Below are 22,858 nucleotides of genomic sequence, written 5' to 3' on the forward strand. Positions count from 1 at the left end.
AAATGGGACAACTTTTAGAGTTAGAGATAGTAAGAGAAGATAGAGCTTCTCTACAAGAGAATTACACTTTTCTTCAAAAAATGTATTTACTTAAGAGGAAGTTTATAAGTTCGCATTGCAGAGTTGCACTTCATTGGGGACATATAAAAGACAAGTCAGCAAAAATGATAAATCTTTCAGTTTCGATAATTCTAATAACGTAAGGCATTCATCTCCTCAAACTTCTACATTTCTGACCAATTCTATCAGAAATGAGTGTCTTATTTTGCGGTTCCGATAATGCTGTATTTTTACTTTGCTTAACAGCATAAATGTTGTATAAACTGCTTGTCTAAAACTCATGTTACGGTCAAATGCCTTTCATCTAGAAGATGGAGACATTCTAATAAAAAATATTATGCTGCTCCTCACTTTGATGGCCTCAGTGCAAGTGATCATGCTTCTTTTTCTTATAACGAGGTTGTCCAGACATTATTTTTTATTTAGTTAAATTTAGATACTTGTGTAGTGAAAGAGTTGGCAAGCCTGTTATGATTGATGTAACGGCTGTCATTGTAATAGCACTCTCTTGTCATGCAGCAATAAAATGGTAAACACTTCTTCTTATTTAATTGAAGTTTTATGTACTTTAATATTAAAGGATAAAATCAGGTATATTGTCAATCACCAGAATAATTAGCCAGAAGTTCATCTTCTTCTTCTTCGCGTGCCATATCAGAATTATCCGACGTTGGTGATCACCATTGCGAAGGCTTCTCGATGTTTTGCAATATGGAATAATGGTCTCGCATTTGATATCTCTGTCCATCCACGAATGTTTTTTAACCAAGAAACTTATTTCTTCCTACACCTCTACGGCCCTCTATTTTGTATTTAAGGATCCGTTGTAATATTTTATATCGACTTCCCCTTACTATTATATGTCCCTTACTATATGTGATAAGACATTTTTCGATGTTTAACAGTCTATAGCAGTTTTCTATCTTTGCTGACGCTCCTTAGTACTTCTTCATTAGTTATCTTGCTGTCCAAGGTATCTTTAGCATTCGTCTATAAACCCACATTTCCAATGCTTCAATTTTGTTCATGATCGATACTTTTAGCGTCTACACTTCTGCACTATACAGAAGTACGGACCAAACATAGCACTTAACCATTCTTTGTCTTAGTTCTAAACTGAGATGATAATTCCAAAGAAATTACTTTATTTTCATAAAAGACTACGATCAATCAGAATTTGGAGACCTTCAATATTATCTGACAGAATTTCTGTATCGTCTGCATATCTAATCACATTAAGTAGTTCCTTGTTGATTTTTATTACATATGGTTGTCTCTCAAGTGCCTTTTTAAATAACTGGTCCGAGTAAACATTGAACAATGTTGGCGACAAAATGCAACCTTGTCTGACTCCTCGTTGTATGGAGATTTCATCGATGTAGTTATCTCCAATTAAGATTAAGTTTAATTCCAGTACAAATTTTTAATGACACGAATATCCTTGTCATCTATTCCGATATTTTTCAGTATTTGCATTTATTTTACATGATGTACTTTATCGAATGTCTTTTTGAAGACCACGAAACATGCAAATACATCTTTTCTTTGGTCACGGCATTTTTGTAATAGGATGTTAAGCACAAAAGGTGCCTCCCTGGTTCCCATAGCATTTCCAAAACCAAGTTGGGTATCTTCTTCGCATTTGCGTCTAATTCTGTTGTGAAGTGTTCTTAGGAAATTGAGTGTGGCTCATTAGGCTAATTAATCGATATTCTGAGCAGTTTCTCGGATTGTGTTTTGTGTGCCATCTGTGGGAATCACTCCGGTGTTATATATTGAATTAAAAATTCTTACTACTACTTTTATGTTATCATCCTTTATTAGTTTCAGCAACTCAGTTGGTGTATCATCTGGACCACAAGGTTTTCTAATTTTAGCATTATTTATAGCGTGTTTTACCTATCATTTCATAATTTCTGGGCCGTCAGTACAGTTTTGGTAGAATTCGGCAATATTATTCCTGTCATCTTCAAACAACTCTGATATATACAGCTGCCATTCTTTTCTTATTTCGTGCTCATTTACAATAATTTTGTTATTATTGTCAACGAGTACAGAGGGAACTGGTTTTTTAATATGTTACTCATTTCTTTTAGTTTTTTGTGCATATTAAATAAGTCGTTTTTAGATATTACATCCTCCATTTCGTCGCAACTTTCTATCATCCATTTTTCTTTGGCTACTTTGATCTACTTTTTTATTCTTCTCTGCAGGTGTCTATATTCTATTTCATTAGATTTTATCAGTCGACATTGTTCCATTCATTTCAAGATCTCGTCTGTCATCCATTTATTATTCTTGATTAAGTATTCTCTATAATCATTGTTTGTGGAGATTTCATTAACTTGGTTTTTAAATTCACTCCATGGTTCTTCTTGATCTTCTAGTTGTTTTCCGATGTTTTTTATTCTATTGTTAATTTATTTTGTAATTTTATGTTTTATGTTTATATCGTCAAAATGAAGTACATTGGTTTTTAGTTTTTGTCGCTGAATTTGTTGTAACCTTAGTTTAATATCTGCTACAAGTGGTTGATGATCAGATCCAATTCTGCTCCAGGAAATGTAGTGACTTTTTTTGACGGCATTTCGGAAACGTTCATTTACAAGTATATAGTCTATTTTGTCTGTGTAAGTATAATCGTCGCTTGGGTAGTTTATACCAGGTGTTTGCAATGATTATATCGTTTTCTTTACACAATTCATACAATCTCTGTCTTCGATCATTAGGTTGTCCTAGACCATAAGGACCTACAGTCTGACCTCGTCGACTTTCCCCAATTTTTGTATTCAAGTCGCCTATAATATATAAAATTTCGTGTTTATTAAGTTTCTGTAAGATGTTTTGGATCTGATCATACAACCTCTCGACTTCACCATTATATTTTATATCTGCAGTCGGGGCATAGATTTGAAGTATGTTAGTGTATGAGTTAATGGTTGAGTACTCATTTGGGGTAATATTATTCTATCCAAGACTGGTACGAAATTGGTCACATATTTACTCAGTTCTGATTTTACTAATATACCTACACCATTTTTGTAATGCGGATCTTCTGTGCTGTTACCGGCATAATATAATACACTTCCGTCCTTTTTACATGATCCTGACTCTGGCTATATCATTTCGCTGATTCCCAGTAGGTCTATTTTCATTATTTTCATTTCTTGAATTGCGTTGTCAAGTTTCCCAGTCGTAAATAGACTTCTAACATTCCATGTGCACATTCTAAAATTAGATTTCTTAATTTTTAGGATTTCTTCACGAGGTTTTCGCATGTTTATGACCGCAGAGGCCTCGTGGTATAAATATGTTTCTCCTCTCCTGCCGAATCTTGGCCTCCGCTTTCCATGATTAGTGACGGTTTGCAATGGCAGTGTCAATTCTATGGTGATTTTCCTGGGGTGCTCTATGAGCCGTTAATTCAGTGGTTCCCCTTTGCTTTCTGCATTCTTATGCCGTTGACCATTATTTGTTGATTCATCCGCCTTCGGGGCCGATTTCTCAACACCAGAACAAAAGAATGCCCTACTACTCCCCAACTCATCCGCCCTAAGCCGTTGGTCAGTAAGGGGGGGATTGCTTATACCGGCAATCACTCGGAAGTTCATACATAATTAGTTTTGGTCCAATTCAAACGGATGGAATAAATATTTGAAGTAAACAGCGAAAATTATTAAGTAAAAAGTAAGGTTAAACACGACATTCAGTGCCAGCCCATGCCGATGTCAGTTTGAAAGGCTTTATATAAAGTTACGACATTCAGTGCAGAAGCCGATGTCAATTTGAAAAGGTTACGCAAGGTTACGACATTCAGTGCCAAGAAACCAATGTTGATTTGAGAAGATTGAAACAATGGCTGAACAAGAGTTAAAGAGTTTAAAATCAAAAAGAGGAGTAGTTAAAGGAAAACTTACAAGGTTTAAGAATTATTTTGATAATATTGATAAGGATTATGTGATGTGTCTAAAAAGTTGATGACAGAACTAGAGTTTAGGTTAAGCAAGGTTTCACATATGTATGAAGAGTTTCATGAGATTCAAGAAAAAATTGATGAAATAAAGCAGAGTAATGATAATATGAATAAAATTAATACTTTTGAGAATTCGTATTTTGAACTTGTTAGTGATATGCAAACACTTTGCCATAATTTTAAAATACAAAATAATACTGAGAATGCATCAGTTCAGATTGATTCAAATCTAGGGGTTAATAATAACAGTTTTCAGGCATTGGTTAAGTTACCCGCTATAAAACTGCCTAGTTTTATTGGTCATTATGACTCATGGCTCGAAAATAAAGATTATTTTTCGCATTGGTTCACAATAATGAATCTTTAACAGATATACAGAGACTTTATTACTTGAGATCTTCGCTTGAAATTGATCCTCAGCAAATAATAAAATCTATAGAGGTTTCGTCAACAAATTATAAAATAGCTTGGCAGATGTTAACAGAGCGTTATCAGAATAAAAAACTTATTATTCACAACAACCTAAAAGCAATTTTTGATCATCCTAGTATTAATAACGAGTCTTAAACTCGATGTTGAACTAAGAAATTTATTTGATAATGTCACTAAGCATATACTGTCATTAAATAGTTTAGGCTTAGATACAAAAAGTTGAGATAGTATAATAATATTTATGTGTTCTAAATTTGATGCTACCACCAGAAGGGAATGGGAATGTTTTAAACATGAAAATGATTTACCCAGTATGCGCGATTTAAATAGATTTTTAACCCTAGTACCACAACATGGGGTCGCCCGTGACTCTGGAGTTTCATGTTTCTTAAACAAGCTTGCGCGCAGTTAAGACACTGGGCTAAAATTCCACGTAGCTTCAGTCTCGTTTGTAGGTTCTGGTGTGTGTACAGTAGAAAAGGATGCACTTAAGTCCACTTTGACCTTTGACCCCTGACGTCACAAGCACCGTCCGCGCACTGGTCACGTCCCGTGATGACGTCATGAACGCTAGCCCGCGACCCGTCATGACGCCCAGCCTACTAGGCCAATCGGTCATTTGGTAGGCGTCAATAGGTATAAAAAAAGTATTTATCAAAGGTGTAACGGTCATTTGTCATGATTAGAACGGGATATACGAAGCAATGTGTCGATATAAAGTGTAAATACAAACCGCAGAGAATAACGCAAAAGCGAATAGTAATGTCAAGGTTGTCGATATGGGTATTGCAAACATATATTTTTATTTAAACTTGTGTGTTAAAGAAATCCGCAAACTCAAAGTGCGATAAAGAGAAACTATTTTTTAATCGAGTATTTAAAATATGAAAAATTACGAATGTATTTACAAATTAGTAAAGATTACAGATATCACCGATGCAGAAAGCCGCAAAATATTATTTTTATTAAAATGCAAATAGCAGAAAAACATGTGAAATTGATAAAGTTGCAAGCAGGTTGCGATATCGCCAAAACCGCAAACTGTTATCTAGGTGTAGAACAACAGCGAAGACTTCATCGTTTCATTTTAAATAACATTTTTCAAAGAAATGTGCGTGTTATGGATTATAGTGTAAAAAATCAGAAAAATGTGGCAAAATGTAAAAATTTTGTGAAACAATATGTAAATATACATTTATATGCCTGTAAGGACCTACCAAGAACAAGGATTAACAGAAGAAAACAGAGGTAAGTAATAAGAACTATTATTATTATTCAATGACTGGTGTCTAAAACGATTCAAAAACGTAAGGAAGGTAAAAGCGCTAGCATGTATTTTGTAAAAAATGTAGATTTAATACACATGTACAAAATGGCGGTTGTACCGGCAAAATATTTCAAAACGTGGTAAAATAATTAAGAGATTAAAACAGTTTTACTTTTGCTTACAGAGTATACCAAAGGGTTAAAAATCCCAAAAAGTTCTAAATTGCTAAAACTTAGGGCGTAAAGACCGACAGGAATAGACGAAGTATACAGATACTAAGGTAAGATATTGTTATTTTGCGTTAAGCATGCCTAGTTTTTTAACAAATACCGTAAATGTGCCTGGCTTTTAACAAGCATGTAAATAAAATGTCTACGAAGGTTTTTTTTTGCAAAATGCCCAATATGCAGATGTACCAAATGCCTAATGAACATACGCAACAAAGTCTTTGTATTTGTTGAATAAACAATTTTGTGTATCAAAAATTCTTAAATGTAACATAAAGATTACATGATTACCTAGAAAAATATTACACAGTACAAGCATTGTACAAATTATGTAAACTTATAATTTTAGATGAGAAGCCGAACATGAAGCATCAGTGCCCCTCTGTAATTAATATTTGGAAATCAACAACAACAACAATTGACAACGTTAGACGCTGGCTAAGTAAGGGTAAGCAAATGTTTGTAAATTTTCTGCTTTAAAGAAAAGAATATAAAAAAATGTGTAAAATTTTATTGTTTTTATTTATAAGCAATTCCGGTTTAAGTATCAGAAGTCATAAGTTTGGACAATATGCGGACAAAATAATAAATTTATCGTTTTCAACGGTTAGATAACAATTTCCTGTTGTTTGTTTGAGAATTGTCGATCTTCTAATAGTATCAATTTATTTTACATAATAATTAAAAGAAATACCAAATGTTTAGTAATTGTTTTTACATTAAGAATAAAGAGATTATAAATAATAGATAAATAACAAAAATTATTATACAGGGTGGATAAAATGAACATTTTACATATAGGTTTATCCAAAATGTTCTTGTACAGGCTGTTTATAAAACTTAAGTGTTACATCTCTTTCCATGGCCTACCCAGGAGGCAATACGTCAACATTATATGACATATTCGCGGATATATCAAAGAATATTGAAGTATTGGAGATGCTTACGGCCTCGTTAAGATTCCCCGCCAGATGTCTTAATATACAGAGCATAGAAAGACATAAGACAGGCCTACGGTATTTGGGCCCATCCATGCTTTGCTTATGTAGAAAACACATATAAGTAGTGTAAGGCCCAGTAAATATCTTTTAGTGATCTGTGCAGAGTATCTTTTGGGTATCAGGCAGCTAACAAACACATAGCTCCGGAGTTAACCAGACCGGTTCATTAAGTAGCCAGTGACTCATAACAGATATCTTTTGGTGATTTATCTGAGCATCTTTTAAGATTTTTATTATACAGAGGTTTGGTCAGACTTAGTTCAACGGTTACTACTTTTGGGTAGTCTACCGCTGACTAAATAGTACTGACTCTTGGGAAGGTTATCAGGGATTAAAGCTAAAAGGTTTTTACACTTAAATATGTAGATATTCTTCGTAAACAAAGCATGGATGTTGTCAAAATATAACCTATGCAAAAAAGTACAGTAGCTCTGAAATATTTTTTAAAAAACGGAAGATAGCATTTTTTAACATTGAAAATAAGATAACATTCTGAAATTTTGAATATTGTCGATGTTTTTTAAATTGAATGATAATTTTCAAAACAAATCATTTTACATAAAAAAGTAATTAGCGAGGCATTTTTAAGATTTGAATGTCGAATTTCGTATCTTTAAGTTGTATGTAAACATTGGAACTGGTTACATTTTCAATTTGTTCAAGTAACTTCGTCATATTGACATCTGCACTAGTGGCTGTCGAAATAGGATGATTGAAATTGTCATTTAACGCCACAATACGGATTCTGTCACCCTTTTTGTAGCCAATTTGCTTTTTTATATCGTTAAGAGCAGAATCTAATTTATTTTTCAAAGTATCTTGATTAAGATCGCCACCTACATAGTTTTCACAGCACAGTTGAAAAGTGCACTGATGAGCATTGAATTTTTTTAATTTTTCGCTGATTTATAACATTTACAGACCACATTTTGATACGTGTGTACTCTACGAGTGTTCAACTGTGAATGAAGAGATTTTGACATGTGACACACTATTAACAGCAATCTAAGAGGCCTTGTGGCCTAGAGGCAATGTATCCATACACTCATCATTATGTACAATCTTTCGCTTCTTATAATCCATCTTAAATGTCTTTGACACCCTCTTTCTCGTTACAATGTCTTTAGTGTGGACATCGCGGCATATTTGGTCATATGTGAGCTTGATTTGTTTGGTGGGGTCGTGTATGATATCAGTCATAGCGGAGGCATTGAGTACTAGGCTGTTTTCATAGTTTAAAGTAAAGCCTTTGATTTTAGTCACCTCTTTGCCCTCGACTGTTTTGTAGTAATAACTTTTTGGACCAGTAGCCTGCCATTCTACAATATAATCATCTGACCCAAGCTCATCGCTCCAATCGCCCAACATTTCACCTGTTTCGACAGTGTTTAGGCCATCATCAATATAAACAACGGAGTCTGTGTCGAAATAAGCTACAGCCTCTCCTAGCCTATCAATCATATCGTACAGTCTCAGACGAGCGTTACTTGTCGTAAATAAAGCCACAAAAATATTTGTAGATGTGGGGTCTTCTACAAATACGTCCTTGTAATCATATGAGACTTGGGCTATGTGATCGTTAACAAATATCACATTAGTTATGTTAATCTTATCATCCATCAAGAGCTCATACCATCTTTTGAGGTCCACAACATACTCTGTCTGTTTCATATTCATTCTTTGCCCAAACTTGCCCCATAGACTATTCAAGCATAGTTTAGCGACTGCTCGTTTACCAAGATTTGGAGATATCTTCTCCAAGTCTAAGTCTATGCCCATTTGTTCTTTTACAACCCGAGCGTATTCTTCGTTTGAGGCATATGTATGTGGACTAGTTTCTAATTTTATTTTCATAAAATCTTTGACATAGCCCTTAAATAAATCCGTCGAAGTTTGTTCAAAATTCCACACCTCGTACACTTTCAACATTTTATACCCCTTTTCTAGGGCTTTATTGATCTCTAGAGTCGTCCACGTACCTTTTAATGCGCGTTCTGAGTCATCATGATCACAATTTTCGCAATCTTCCAAGGCGCATTGATTACACAACGGAAACATTAATTTGTCAGTTTTGACAGGTAGGACTGGGTGATATAAGTTGGTAGGTGGTAGTATTTGACAATGTACTAGGCCAAACCACGAGGGGTTGTATGATTCAGGTGCATGTATTTTAACAGGGTGGCCAATGGGGTAGCGGTCATAATACTGTACCGTCGGATAAAGCGATACAATATCTATATATCTAAGCTTTTTACCAGTCACATTTAGTTTTATGGCGTTTGTTCGTCCTCCAAAGAATGCTTCACGAGGCTTTAAGGGTTCAAAAATTTGAGGGCTCGGTGCATTTTTACATTCTTTTGATTTTAACCATTCACATTCCCACATTTCTACTAGTTTGTAACCAGCTTCTTTTATTTGTGCGGCTCTCCTCAGTGTTCGTTCGTACAAGTCGCTCATTGCCTCATTGTTGACATGATTAATAGTGTTGGGTGCAAAACACTCGGGGTGGCCATGCCAGAAACAACCGTGGTACTGGTACACAGTATTTGTACAGGCATCATAGCCATCCGCTTTTGCACCACAGATCGTAATTTCGCCTCCATTAAGGGCATGTTGTACGTCTGGAAACTGACTGAGCCACTTTATGGATGCTTCACTGTACGTATCCTTAAGATCCTGTTTTACAACCCCAATAGTATTTGGTTGCAGATATTTGGCCCTATATATAGCCATACAAACACTAGCAATGGTCAGATATTGGAACGGGTCTATGTTAGCGATCCCCAAAAATTCTTTACGAAATTCCAAACAACCTCTTCGTAGAATATCTACATCTGAATCGCAGTAGGTATGTAGCTCCCTCTGAAAATCAAACTCATCGTTTTTATGGTCCTCATACCATTCGAGGAAAGCTGTACGTTGCTTCTCTTTCATGGTATTGGGACCATAATATTTAGGGTTTGGTAAAGCCCCAACATATTGCTGGTTCTCAGGCACATTAAAAAAATGTGGAAAATACCCCTTCTTCAACTCTGCCAATCCAAACGTTTTGGGGAATTCTGCCAGAGGACCGCTCACGAAATTCGAACTATCAATTATTTTTAATTTAATAGCAGGTACTTCTAGCAGCATCAGTTTTGACCCATTGTAGATGGTGTACGGTTTTATCGTGTTTTCTACACAGTATTTCAAAATAAAATACGAGTCGTAACTTTTCCCGTTGTGAGCTACTGCTGTATAACCCCTTTGTTTCTCAGAAATTAACCATTTACAGAACTCTTCGTTATTTGTAAAAACGTATTTGTTACCAGCATAATCATGGACTATTATAAGATTTGGCACATGTATTCCGGTATCCTGCATGGCCTCACAATCGAAAAATAAATATTTTTCTGTATATGTGCATCGAATTATGGGAGTTTTAGAGAGGCCGTTGCATTTACATGGCTCTTTACAAACAGTTTTTGCTTTAGTATTGTATTGACACCCCTTATTTACTTTGTTACTACGACTATTACATACACACGGTACTTCGCAAATTCCTCCTTTGGCGGGTTTTTTCATCATATAGCACTGATGTGTAGCTATCTCTACGAATGTGTTACAATTCCTGCACATCGAGTAGCCGCACACATGCTCATTGGCTCTTTTACATACTTTATTGCACTTTGCACATTTAAATACTTCTTTGCAAACTTCTGTATGGTTTGCCAGACATTCATCATTGTAGCAATAGCGATTACAGTTCTTGCACAGAATTTTGTTTTGGACGGCGTGCTCAGGTTGTCTGCAAATCGTGCAAAGTGGTGCTTTCTTGCACTTGTGTTTGCTTTGATAAAGTGTATCGCACTTTTTACAATAATAATTAGTACCATACAACCCTTTTAACCTGTTGATTACGTCGACGTGATTCCCATTTTTGTATAGATAAATTTTGTTTGTTTTTTCGGGACCCTCGTATATGATTGTGTTGAAATTTTCAGCGCAAATTATCTTTATTTGTACATCCAGTTGTTCTTCGACCTGTTTAAAATCATCCAAAATAAAGCCGTCGACATAGCAACCACCCAATAGACCACAAAGTTTTTCCGCCAAAACCGTCTGTAATGTTCGACCTATACGTATGTTATGAACATCACTTTTGATCAATTTGTGACCCAAAATCTCGTTTGTGACGTATGTTAACCCCACTATAACTGCTCGAGCCCCGCATAAGGTGTCATTGTTTTTAATTTAAATAATGCTTTTTTTAGTGCGACGGTCCTCTGACAAATTTATCATTCTACGACGACCGCTACCCCTAGGCATCTTGAAAATTTGAATATCGAATTTCGTGTCAGCCAAAAGAACAGTGTCGTTAGATGTCAATATGTTTTCAAGATGCTGTAATAAACTGTCCATATTGGTATCTGCACTAGTTGTTGTCGAAATGGGGTGATTGAAATTGTTATTGTGGGCAATTATTCGAATTTTATCGCCCTTTTTGTATCCGCTTTGCTTCTTTGCATCAGCTATAGCATCCTCCAACAGAGCTTTCAAGTTCTCTTCTCCGCGGCTAGGAGAACCCCCTGTCGCAGAGAGTCAAAAATTATGTAGGTACGCACAAAATGTAGTTATGAATCTACGCGCTAAAACCTTCAATGACCAATTTTGAACCATTTCGAAAATTATCAAAATTAGAAACTTAAAAATCAAAAAAAACTTTACAATTTTTCAAAAAAAAACTAAAAATTCAAAATGTAATATCTATTTTTTAAAAAAATGCACACTTACTGTAAAGGATGATAAGAGCAAAAGCTGATAAGAGAGAGAGCACGTCTTAACGTCAGAGCTGACTGATAAGAAATGAGAGTAAATCTTGTTGTGCGCCTTTTATACGTTTTCACCCTAGGTCACGTGACACTCTATGATAAGGAAAAGGGGGGTAAGAAAATGCTGTTTGAGAAAAAACAGGGGTGTTTATTTTCAATTTTACATAAAAACAGCTGTATAAAGTATTTAAAACATATCAGTTAGTCTTTTTACGAAATCCCTGTTGTAAATTATCTGTATTTTCGAGTTGCGGCTAGCTATTATCATAATGTGATATAACAAATTGAAGTGAGTTTATTCAAAATAATAAAAGTAGGTATCTTTATAATTAATTATTAGAACAAAACAAAATCTATTTTTCGAAAAACGGCGATCATTTTTTCAGAAAATGATATTAAAATTTAGGGCGTTGTCCCGCTTCGGGAGAACTCGTAACACTTTGGCTAGGCTATTTTTGCAAAATTAACAAGATCTTGCCTGCCGAACGAGAATTATGTCATCGCTACTTTTAGACATAGATAGTGCCGTGTGCAAAACATACACATCTAAGGTGTTGTCTTATTGTTTTTATCAAGGTATGCCAAAATGATTAAGATAGATGATGTCATCAATATTTTTAGATAATGATGCGTAGCGGTGAATTGTTAGATAATAAAAAGGCATGTTAAATACCAATATTATTTTATTTGTTAAATTAATACATATTACATGTTATTCTTGAAGGAAGGCGTCGGTTAGTGAGATGATGAATTCTGAAGTATTCTGTTTCCTTAGTATCCACTAGGTGGAGACAATTAATGAATAAGATCTAGATAGCGCAATTCACTTATTATTTCTTCTGCTTCTTTTCCATTTAGAGCATCGCTTTTCGAAAGAATTTTGAGGCCTTCTACGTCGAGTCAGCGTCAAGTCAGCGTCAAGTCAGCGTCGAGTCAGCGTCAAGTCAGCGTCAAGTTAGCGTCTAGATAACGGTTATAAATAGAGCTGTTAACTTCAGAATCGACATTCAGTCGTATGTTGTTGAACAGAGAACAACGTATTAAGCAGCTTGCTAAAATTATTGGAACAAAGTACAAAGCTCTCAAAAGAATGCAGAGTTATCAACAAGAACATCTCGAAACAATTTTAACAACTGAACCTCTTACAGAAATAAACAATTATCTGAAAACTACACATCAACTGGATAAGCATGAAGACACTAGCGACAATTATCAGAAAACTGTACATCAATCGGAGAAGCATGAAGACACTAGCTACCATCAAAACAATACACAGCAGAAGGATGAAGAGAGATCCGAACACCTTCAAAAATATTGGCATCATTCGACAGATATCGACCGAAGTTATGGGCCACAGTATGTTTGGATAACTAATAAATGGGTAATGGGCGATAAGGAGATAAAATTTACTCCTAAACATATATGGGTTAACAATAATCAGTATAAAGCTACTAATGGATTATATAATTTAATATTTTACAAGAAACCGCAAGACTTTACGCCAAACGATTGCATTAACTATAAAAAAATATTAGAAGTCACAGGTATTCATCGAGATTCCCGAGGATATTTGAGATATCAAGCGTTCCCAGAAAAATTCAAGAAAATTATCAAACCCATGTATGTTGAGAAAGAAAGAAGAAGAAGAAAACCCTCGTCAAGACATTGCTTATCAACTAAAAGCATGGGACAGGTAACGAAAAGTTCAAATAAAAACATTGAAGCGAAAACAACAAAGCAGTATTTGGAAAGCAGCACAGCCGAAAACGAGTCAAAATCAAATCAGAGACCAGGTTCTGAAAGGGGACAGCTGTACGAGGAATTGAACAAAATATGGACCCTCTATAACGAAAATACCGATCCAAATACGCTTGTAGAAGGCCTCAAAATTCTTTCGAAAAGCGATGCTCTAAATGGAAAAGAAGCAGAAGAAATAATAAGTGAACTGCGCTATCTAGATCTTATTCATTAATTGTCTCCACCTAGTGGATACTAAGGAAACAGAATACTTCAGAATTCATCATCTCACTAACCGACGCCTTCCTTCAAGAATAACATGTAATATGTATTAATTTAACAAATAAAATAATATTGGTATTTAACATGCCTTTTTATTATCTAACAATTCACCGCTACGCATCATTATCTAAAAATATTGATGACATCATCTATCTTAATCATTTTGGCATACCTTGATAAAAACAATAAGACAACACCTTAGATGTGTATGTTTTGCACACGGCACTATCTATGTCTAAAAGTAGCGATGACATAATTCTCGTTCGGCAGGCAAGATCTTGTTAACTTTGCAAAAATAGCCTAGCCAAAGTGTTACGAGTTCTCCCAAAGCGGGACAACGCCCTAAATTTTAATATCATTTTCTGAAAAAATGATCGCCGTTTTTCGAAAAATAGATTTTGTTTTGTTCTAATAATTAATTATAAAGATACCTACTTTTATTATTTTGAATAAACTCACTTCAATTTGTTATATCACATTATGATAATAGCTAGCCGCAACTCGAAAATACAGATAATTTACAACAGGGATTTCGTAAAAAGACTAACTGATATGTTTTAAATACTTTATACAGCTGTTTTTATGTAAAATTGAAAATGAACACCCCTGTTTTTTCTCAAACAGCATTTTCTTACCCCCCTTTTCCTTATCATAGAGTGTCACGTGACCTAGGGTGAAAACGTATAAAAGGCGCACAACAAGATTTACTCTCATTTCTTATCAGTCAGCTCTGACGTTAAGACGTGCTCTCGCTCTTATCAGCTCTTGCTCTTATCACCCTTTACAGTAAGTGTGCATTTTTTTGAAAAATAGATATTACATTTTGAATTTTTAGTTTTTTTTTTTGAAAAATTGTAAAGTTTTTTTTGATTTTTAAGTTTCTAATTTTGATAATTTTCGAAATGGTTCAAAATTGGTCATTGAAGGTTTTAGCGCGTAGATTCATAACTACATTTTGTGCGTACCTACATAGTTTTCGACTCTCTGCGACAGGGGGTTCTCCTAGCCGCGGCGAAGAGAACTTGAAAGCTCTGTTGGAGGATGCTATGGCTGATGCAAAGAAGCAAAGCGGATACAAAAAGGGCGATAAAATTCGAATAATTGCCCACAATAACAATTTCAATCACCCCATTTCGACAACAACTAGTGCAGATACCAATATGGACAGTTTATTACAGCATCTTGAAAACATATTGACATCTAACGACACTGTTCTTTTGGCTGACACGAAATTCGATATTCAAATTTTCAAGATGCCTAGGGGTAGCGGTCGTCGTAGAATGATAAATTTGTCAGAGGACCGTCGCACTAAAAAAAGCATTACTCAAATTAAAAACAATGACACCTTATGCGGGGCTCGAGCAGTTATAGTGGGGTTAACATACGTCACAAACGAGATTTTGGGTCACAAATTGATCAAAAGTGATGTTCATGACATACGTATAGGTCGAACATTACAGACGGTTTTGGCGGAAAAACTTTGTGGTCTATTGGGTGGTTGCTATGTCGACGGCTTTATTTTGGATGATTTTAAACAGGTCGAAGAACAACTGGATGTACAAATAAAGATAATTTGCGCTGAAAATTTCAACACAATCATATACGAGGGTCCCGAAAAAACAAACAAAATTTATCTATACAAAAATGGGAATCACGTCGACGTAATCAACAGGTTAAAAGGGTTGTATGGTACTAATTATTATTGTAAAAAGTGCGATACACTTTATCAAAGCAAACACAAGTGCAAGAAAGCACCACTTTGCACGATTTGCAGACAACCTGAGCACGCCGTCCAAAACAAAATTCTGTGCAAGAACTGTAATCGCTATTGCTACAATGATGAATGTCTGGCAAACCATACAGAAGTTTGCAAAGAAGTATTTAAATGTGCAAAGTGCAATAAAGTATGTAAAAGAGCCAATGAGCATGTGTGCGGCTACTCGATGTGCAGGAATTGTAACACATTCGTAGAGATAGCTACACATCAGTGCTATATGATGAAAAAACCCGCCAAAGGAGGAATTTGCGAAGTACCGTGTGTATGTAATAGTCGTAGTAACAAAGTAAATAAGGGGTGTCAATACAATACTAAAGCAAAAACTGTTTGTAAAGAGCCATGTAAATGCAACGGCCTCTCTAAAACTCCCATAATTCGATGCACATATACAGAAAAATATTTATTTTTCGATTGTGAGGCCATGCAGGATACCGGAATACATGTGCCAAATCTTATAATAGTCCATGATTATGCTGGTAACAAATACGTTTTTACAAATAACGAAGAGTTCTGTAAATGGTTAATTTCTGAGAAACAAAGGGGTTATACAGCAGTAGCTCACAACGGGAAAAGTTACGACTCGTATTTTATTTTGAAATACTGTGTAGAAAACACGATAAAACCGTACACCATCTACAATGGGTCAAAACTGATGCTGCTAGAAGTACCTGCTATTAAATTAAAAATAATTGATAGTTCGAATTTCGTGAGCGGTCCTCTGGCAGAATTCCCCAAAACGTTTGGATTGGCAGAGTTGAAGAAGGGGTATTTTCCACATTTTTTTAATGTGCCTGAGAACCAGCAATATGTTGGGGCTTTACCAAACCCTAAATATTATGGTCCCAATACCATGAAAGAGAAGCAACGTACAGCTTTCCTCGAATGGTATGAGGACCATAAAAACGATGAGTTTGATTTTCAGAGGGAGCTACATACCTACTGCGATTCAGATGTAGATATTCTACGAAGAGGTTGTTTGGAATTTCGTAAAGAATTTTTGGGGATCGCTAACATAGACCCGTTCCAATATCTGACCATTGCTAGTGTTTGTATGGCTATATATAGGGCCAAATATCTGCAACCAAATACTATTGGGGTTGTAAAACAGGATCTTAAGGATACGTACAGTGAAGCATCCATAAAGTGGCTCAGTCAGTTTCCAGACGTACAACATGCCCTTAATGGAGGCGAAATTACGATCTGTGGTGCAAAAGCGGATGGCTATGATGCCTGTACAAATACTGTGTACCAGTACCACGGTTGTTTCTGGCATGGCCACCCCGAGTGTTTTGCACCCAACACTATTAATCATGTCAACAATGAGGCAATGAGCGACTTGTACGAACGAACACTGAGGAGAGCCGCACAAATAAAAGAAGCTAGTTACAAACTAGTAGAAATGTGGGAATGTGAATGGTTAAAATCAAAAGAATGTAAAAATGCACCGAGCCCTCAAATTTTTGAACCCTTAAAGCCTCGTGAAGCATTCTTTGGAGGACGAACAAACGCCATAAAACTAAATGTGACTGGTAAAAAGCTTAGATATATAGATATTGTATCGCTTTATCCGACGGTACAGTATTATGACCGCTACCCCATTGGCCACCCTGTTAAAATACATGCACCTGAATCATACAACCCCTCGTGGTTTGGCCTAGTACATTGTCAAATACTACCACCTACCAACTTATATCACCCAGTCCTACCTGTCAAAACTGACAAATTAATGTTTCCGTTGTGTAATCAATGCGCCTTGGAAGATTGCGAAAATTGTGATCATGATGACTCAGAACGCGCATTAAAAGGTACGTGGACGACTCTAGAGATCAATAAAGCCCTAGAAAAGGGGTATAAAATGTTGAAAGTGTACGAGGTGTGGAATTTTGAACAAACTTCGACGGATTTATTTAAGGGCTATGTCAAAGATTTTATGAAAATAAAATTAGAAACTAGTCCACATACATATGCCTCAAACGAAGAATACGCTCGGGTTGTAAAAGAACAAATGGGCATAGACTTAGACTTGGAGAAGATATCTCCAAATCTTGGTAAACGAGCAGTCGCTAAACTATGCTTGAATAGTCTATGGGGCAAGTTTGGGCAAAGAATGAATATGAAACAGACAGAGTATGTTGTGGACCTCAAAAGATGGTATGAGCTCTTGATGGATGATAAGATTAACATAACTAATGTGATATTTGTTAACGATCACATAGCCCAAGTCTCATATGATTACAAGGACGTATTTGTAGAAGACCCCACATCTACAAATATTTTTGTGGCTTTATTTACGACAAGTAACGCTCGTCTGAGACTGTACGATATGATTGATAGGCTAGGAGAGGCTGTAGCTTATTTCGACACAGACTCCGTTGTTTATATTGATGATGGCCTAAACACTGTCGAAACAGGTGAAATGTTGGGCGATTGGAGCGATGAGCTTGGGTCAGATGATTATATTGTAGAATGGCAGGCTACTGGTCCAAAAAGTTATTACTACAAAACAGTCGAGGGCAAAGAGGTGACTAAAATCAAAGGCTTTACTTTAAACTATGAAAACAGCCTAGTACTCAATGCCTCCGCTATGACTGATATCATACACGACCCCACCAAACAAATCAAGCTCACATATGACCAAATATGCCGCGATGTCCACACTAAAGACATTGTAACGAGAAAGAGGGTGTCAAAGACATTTAAGATGGATTATAAGAAGCGAAAGATTGTACATAATGATGAGTGTATGGATACATTGCCTCTAGGCCACAAGGCCTCTTAGATTGCTGTTAATAGTGTGTCACATGTCAAAATCTCTTCATTCACAGTTGAACACTCGTAGAGTACACACGTATCAAAATGTGGTCTGTAAATGTTATAAATCAGCGAAAAATTAAAAAAATTCAATGCTCATCAGTGCACTTTTCAACTGTGCTGTGAAAACTATGTAGGTGGCGATCTTAATCAAGATACTTTGAAAAATAAATTAGATTCTGCTCTTAACGATATAAAAAAGCAAATTGGCTACAAAAAGGGTGACAGAATCCGTATTGTGGCGTTAAATGACAATTTCAATCATCCTATTTCGACAGCCACTAGTGCAGATGTCAATATGACGAAGTTACTTGAACAAATTGAAAATGTAACCAGTTCCAATGTTTACATACAACTTAAAGATACGAAATTCGACATTCAAATCTTAAAAATGCCTCGCTAATTACTTTTTTATGTAAAATGATTTGTTTTGAAAATTATCATTCAATTTAAAAAACATCGACAATATTCAAAATTTCAGAATGTTATCTTATTTTCAATGTTAAAAAATGCTATCTTCCGTTTTTTAAAAAATATTTCAGAGCTACTGTACTTTTTTGCATAGGTTATATTTTGACAACATCCATGCTTTGTTTACGAAGAATATCTACATATTTAAGTGTAAAAACCTTTTAGCTTTAATCCCTGATAACCTTCCCAAGAGTCAGTACTATTTAGTCAGCGGTAGACTACCCAAAAGTAGTAACCGTTGAACTAAGTCTGACCAAACCTCTGTATAATAAAAATCTTAAAAGATGCTCAGATAAATCACCAAAAGATATCTGTTATGAGTCACTGGCTACTTAATGAACCGGTCTGGTTAACTCCGGAGCTATGTGTTTGTTAGCTGCCTGATACCCAAAAGATACTCTGCACAGATCACTAAAAGATATTTACTGGGCCTTACACTACTTATATGTGTTTTCTACATAAGCAAAGCATGGATGGGCCCAAATACCGTAGGCCTGTCTTATGTCTTTCTATGCTCTGTATATTAAGACATCTGGCGGGGAATCTTAACGAGGCCGTAAGCATCTCCAATACTTCAATATTCTTTGATATATCCGCGAATATGTCATATAATGTTGACGTATTGCCTCCTGGGTAGGCCATGGAAAGAGATGTAACACTTAAGTTTTATAAACAGCCTGTACAAGAACATTTTGGATAAACCTATATGTAAAATGTTCATTTTATCCACCCTGTATAATAATTTTTGTTATTTATCTATTATTTATAATCTCTTTATTCTTAATGTAAAAACAATTACTAAACATTTGGTATTTCTTTTAATTATTATGTAAAATAAATTGATACTATTAGAAGATCGACAATTCTCAAACAAACAACAGGAAATTGTTATCTAACCGTTGAAAACGATAAATTTATTATTTTGTCCGCATATTGTCCAAACTTATGACTTCTGATACTTAAACCGGAATTGCTTATAAATAAAAACAATAAAATTTTACACATTTTTTTATATTCTTTTCTTTAAAGCAGAAAATTTACAAACATTTGCTTACCCTTACTTAGCCAGCGTCTAACGTTGTCAATTGTTGTTGTTGTTGATTTCCAAATATTAATTACAGAGGGGCACTGATGCTTCATGTTCGGCTTCTCATCTAAAATTATAAGTTTACATAATTTGTACAATGCTTGTACTGTGTAATATTTTTCTAGGTAATCATGTAATCTTTATGTTACATTTAAGAATTTTTGATACACAAAATTGTTTATTCAACAAATACAAAGACTTTGTTGCGTATGTTCATTAGGCATTTGGTACATCTGCATATTGGGCATTTTGCAAAAAAAAACCTTCGTAGACATTTTATTTACATGCTTGTTAAAAGCCAGGCACATTTACGGTATTTGTTAAAAAACTAGGCATGCTTAACGCAAAATAACAATATCTTACCTTAGTATCTGTATACTTCGTCTATTCCTGTCGGTCTTTACGCCCTAAGTTTTAGCAATTTAGAACTTTTTGGGATTTTTAACCCTTTGGTATACTCTGTAAGCAAAAGTAAAACTGTTTTAATCTCTTAATTATTTTACCACGTTTTGAAATATTTTGCCGGTACAACCGCCATTTTGTACATGTGTATTAAATCTACATTTTTTACAAAATACATGCTAGCGCTTTTACCTTCCTTACGTTTTTGAATCGTTTTAGACACCAGTCATTGAATAATAATAATAGTTCTTATTACTTACCTCTGTTTTCTTCTGTTAATCCTTGTTCTTGGTAGGTCCTTACAGGCATATAAATGTATATTTACATATTGTTTCACAAAATTTTTACATTTTGCCACATTTTTCTGATTTTTTACACTATAATCCATAACACGCACATTTCTTTGAAAAATGTTATTTAAAATGAAACGATGAAGTCTTCGCTGTTGTTCTACACCTAGATAACAGTTTGCGGTTTTGGCGATATCGCAACCTGCTTGCAACTTTATCAATTTCACATGTTTTTCTGCTATTTGCATTTTAATAAAAATAATATTTTGCGGCTTTCTGCATCGGTGATATCTGTAATCTTTACTAATTTGTAAATACATTCGTAATTTTTCATATTTTAAATACTCGATTAAAAAATAGTTTCTCTTTATCGCACTTTGAGTTTGCGGATTTCTTTAACACACAAGTTTAAATAAAAATATATGTTTGCAATACCCATATCGACAACCTTGACATTACTATTCGCTTTTGCGTTATTCTCTGCGGTTTGTATTTACACTTTATATCGACACATTGCTTCGTATATCCCGTTCTAATCATGACAAATGACCGTTACACCTTTGATAAATACTTTTTTTATACCTATTGACGCCTACCAAATGACCGATTGGCCTAGTAGGCTGGGCGTCATGACGGGTCGCGGGCTAGCGTTCATGACGTCATCACGGGACGTGACCAGTGCGCGGACGGTGCTTGTGACGTCAGGGGTCAAAGGTCAAAGTGGACTTAAGTGCATCCTTTTCTACTGTCTACGTATTTTTTGACCTGACTTTCGTTTTCGCGGATAATAAGGATTTGAATTGGTTTTGACCCCACGTTGTGGTCTACGTCATAATATTTTGCGGTAAGCTAAATTTATTATTTTTTGTTTTGGTTGTTTAAATAATGATTTATTGTAGGAAAATGGCTGACAAAAATTTAAAACGAAGTGGATTCCAACTGCAGTATGAACGACGGCGTCCTCTTACTCAAACAGAGCTTTGGAACGAGTTATACAAAGACGAGAATGACGATCTGGCATACGAGGAGTCCTTAGATGAAAACGATAGCGAAGACGAGGATATCTTAATCAACGATTCTGCATCTGATGAATGTACTATTAGAGAATTACAGGAAGGAACAAACAATAATAAGGAAGCTATGGAAACAGATCCTACAGATGACCGTCCTGGATTGTTTTGCTCGTAATGGTTTTAAGTGGTACTCGCAGCCATTAATTTCGAAGAGAACGAGGACCTCGGCAAAAAATTTAGTTGTACATTTACCTGTCTCAAAACAAAAATGTAAAAACACTAAAAGCCCGAAAGAAATATAGCAGCTATTTTTTACCAATGAAATTTTAGAGATAATTGTCAATAGCACAAATAGAGAAATAGAAATTCAAAAATCAAAATTTACTTCGGAACAACGATATATACAAGAAACACGTAAAGCAGAACTTATGGCTTTGTTTAGGCTTTTATACTTTGCACGACTTCTAAAAAAAGCACATCTTTCCTTCGAAGACATCTGGTCAGAAAAATTTGGCTTAGCAATATTTCGCAATACACTGACAAAAAACCGGTTTAAATTTCTTGTAAACTGCTTCCGTTTTGATGACAAAACAACTCGAGCAGAAAGAAAAACTGTCGATAAATTCGCACCAATAAGAGAAATATGGGATCTATTTATAGAAAACTGTGAAAGCTTGTATACTCTTATGAATATGTAACTATATATGAGCAGCTATTAAACTTTAGGGGTCGCTGCCCATTTATAATGTACTTACCTAGCAAACCAGACAAATATGGTTGTGGTAATATTAAAATTATTATGATAGGGGACGCCAAAACTAATTATATGTGTTCAGCAATTCCTTATACAGGAAAAGATCCAAACAGAAGGCCTGAAGATGGTTCTATTCCAACGCAATATATTATAAAACTATCGAAAATAATAGCAGGATCAGATCGTAATATAACAATGGACAAATGGTTTTCATCGATCGAGTTAGCAAAAAAACTTCTTGAAAATAAACTTATCATGGTAGAAACTCTCCGCAAAAATAAAAGAGAAATACCGGTACAATTTCTAGATGTAAAAAGCAGTAAAATCCCCTCATCAGCGTTTGATTTTTTAAAAGATGTAACTTTAGTGTCCTATGTTTCAGAAAAGAAAAAATGTGTTCTACTTATAAGTTCTATGCATTTTGGAGACGAAATAAATGCAAAAACAGAAAAGCCAGAAATTA

The 22,858-nt window shown here is 35.1% G+C and overlaps 2 protein-coding genes across 2 annotated transcripts; one reads left to right on the forward strand and one right to left on the reverse strand.

Moving 5' to 3' along the window:
• Positions 1–7,965: 7,965 nt before the first annotated feature.
• On the reverse strand, positions 7,966–10,323 carry LOC140452250 (uncharacterized). Its single transcript, XM_072546389.1, has one exon. It carries the CDS (start codon positions 10,321–10,323, stop codon positions 7,966–7,968), a length of 2,358 nt encoding a protein of 785 aa, XP_072402490.1.
• Positions 10,324–14,692: 4,369 nt separating this feature from the next.
• LOC140452252 (uncharacterized) lies at positions 14,693–18,346 on the forward strand. The gene has a single exon (XM_072546391.1). It carries the CDS (start codon positions 14,693–14,695, stop codon positions 18,344–18,346), a length of 3,654 nt encoding a protein of 1,217 aa, XP_072402492.1.
• Positions 18,347–22,858: the final 4,512 nt, after the last annotated feature.

Source organism: Diabrotica undecimpunctata, chromosome 10, assembly GCF_040954645.1.
Source record: "Diabrotica undecimpunctata isolate CICGRU chromosome 10, icDiaUnde3, whole genome shotgun sequence".
NCBI classification, from domain to species: domain Eukaryota; kingdom Metazoa; phylum Arthropoda; class Insecta; order Coleoptera; family Chrysomelidae; genus Diabrotica; species Diabrotica undecimpunctata.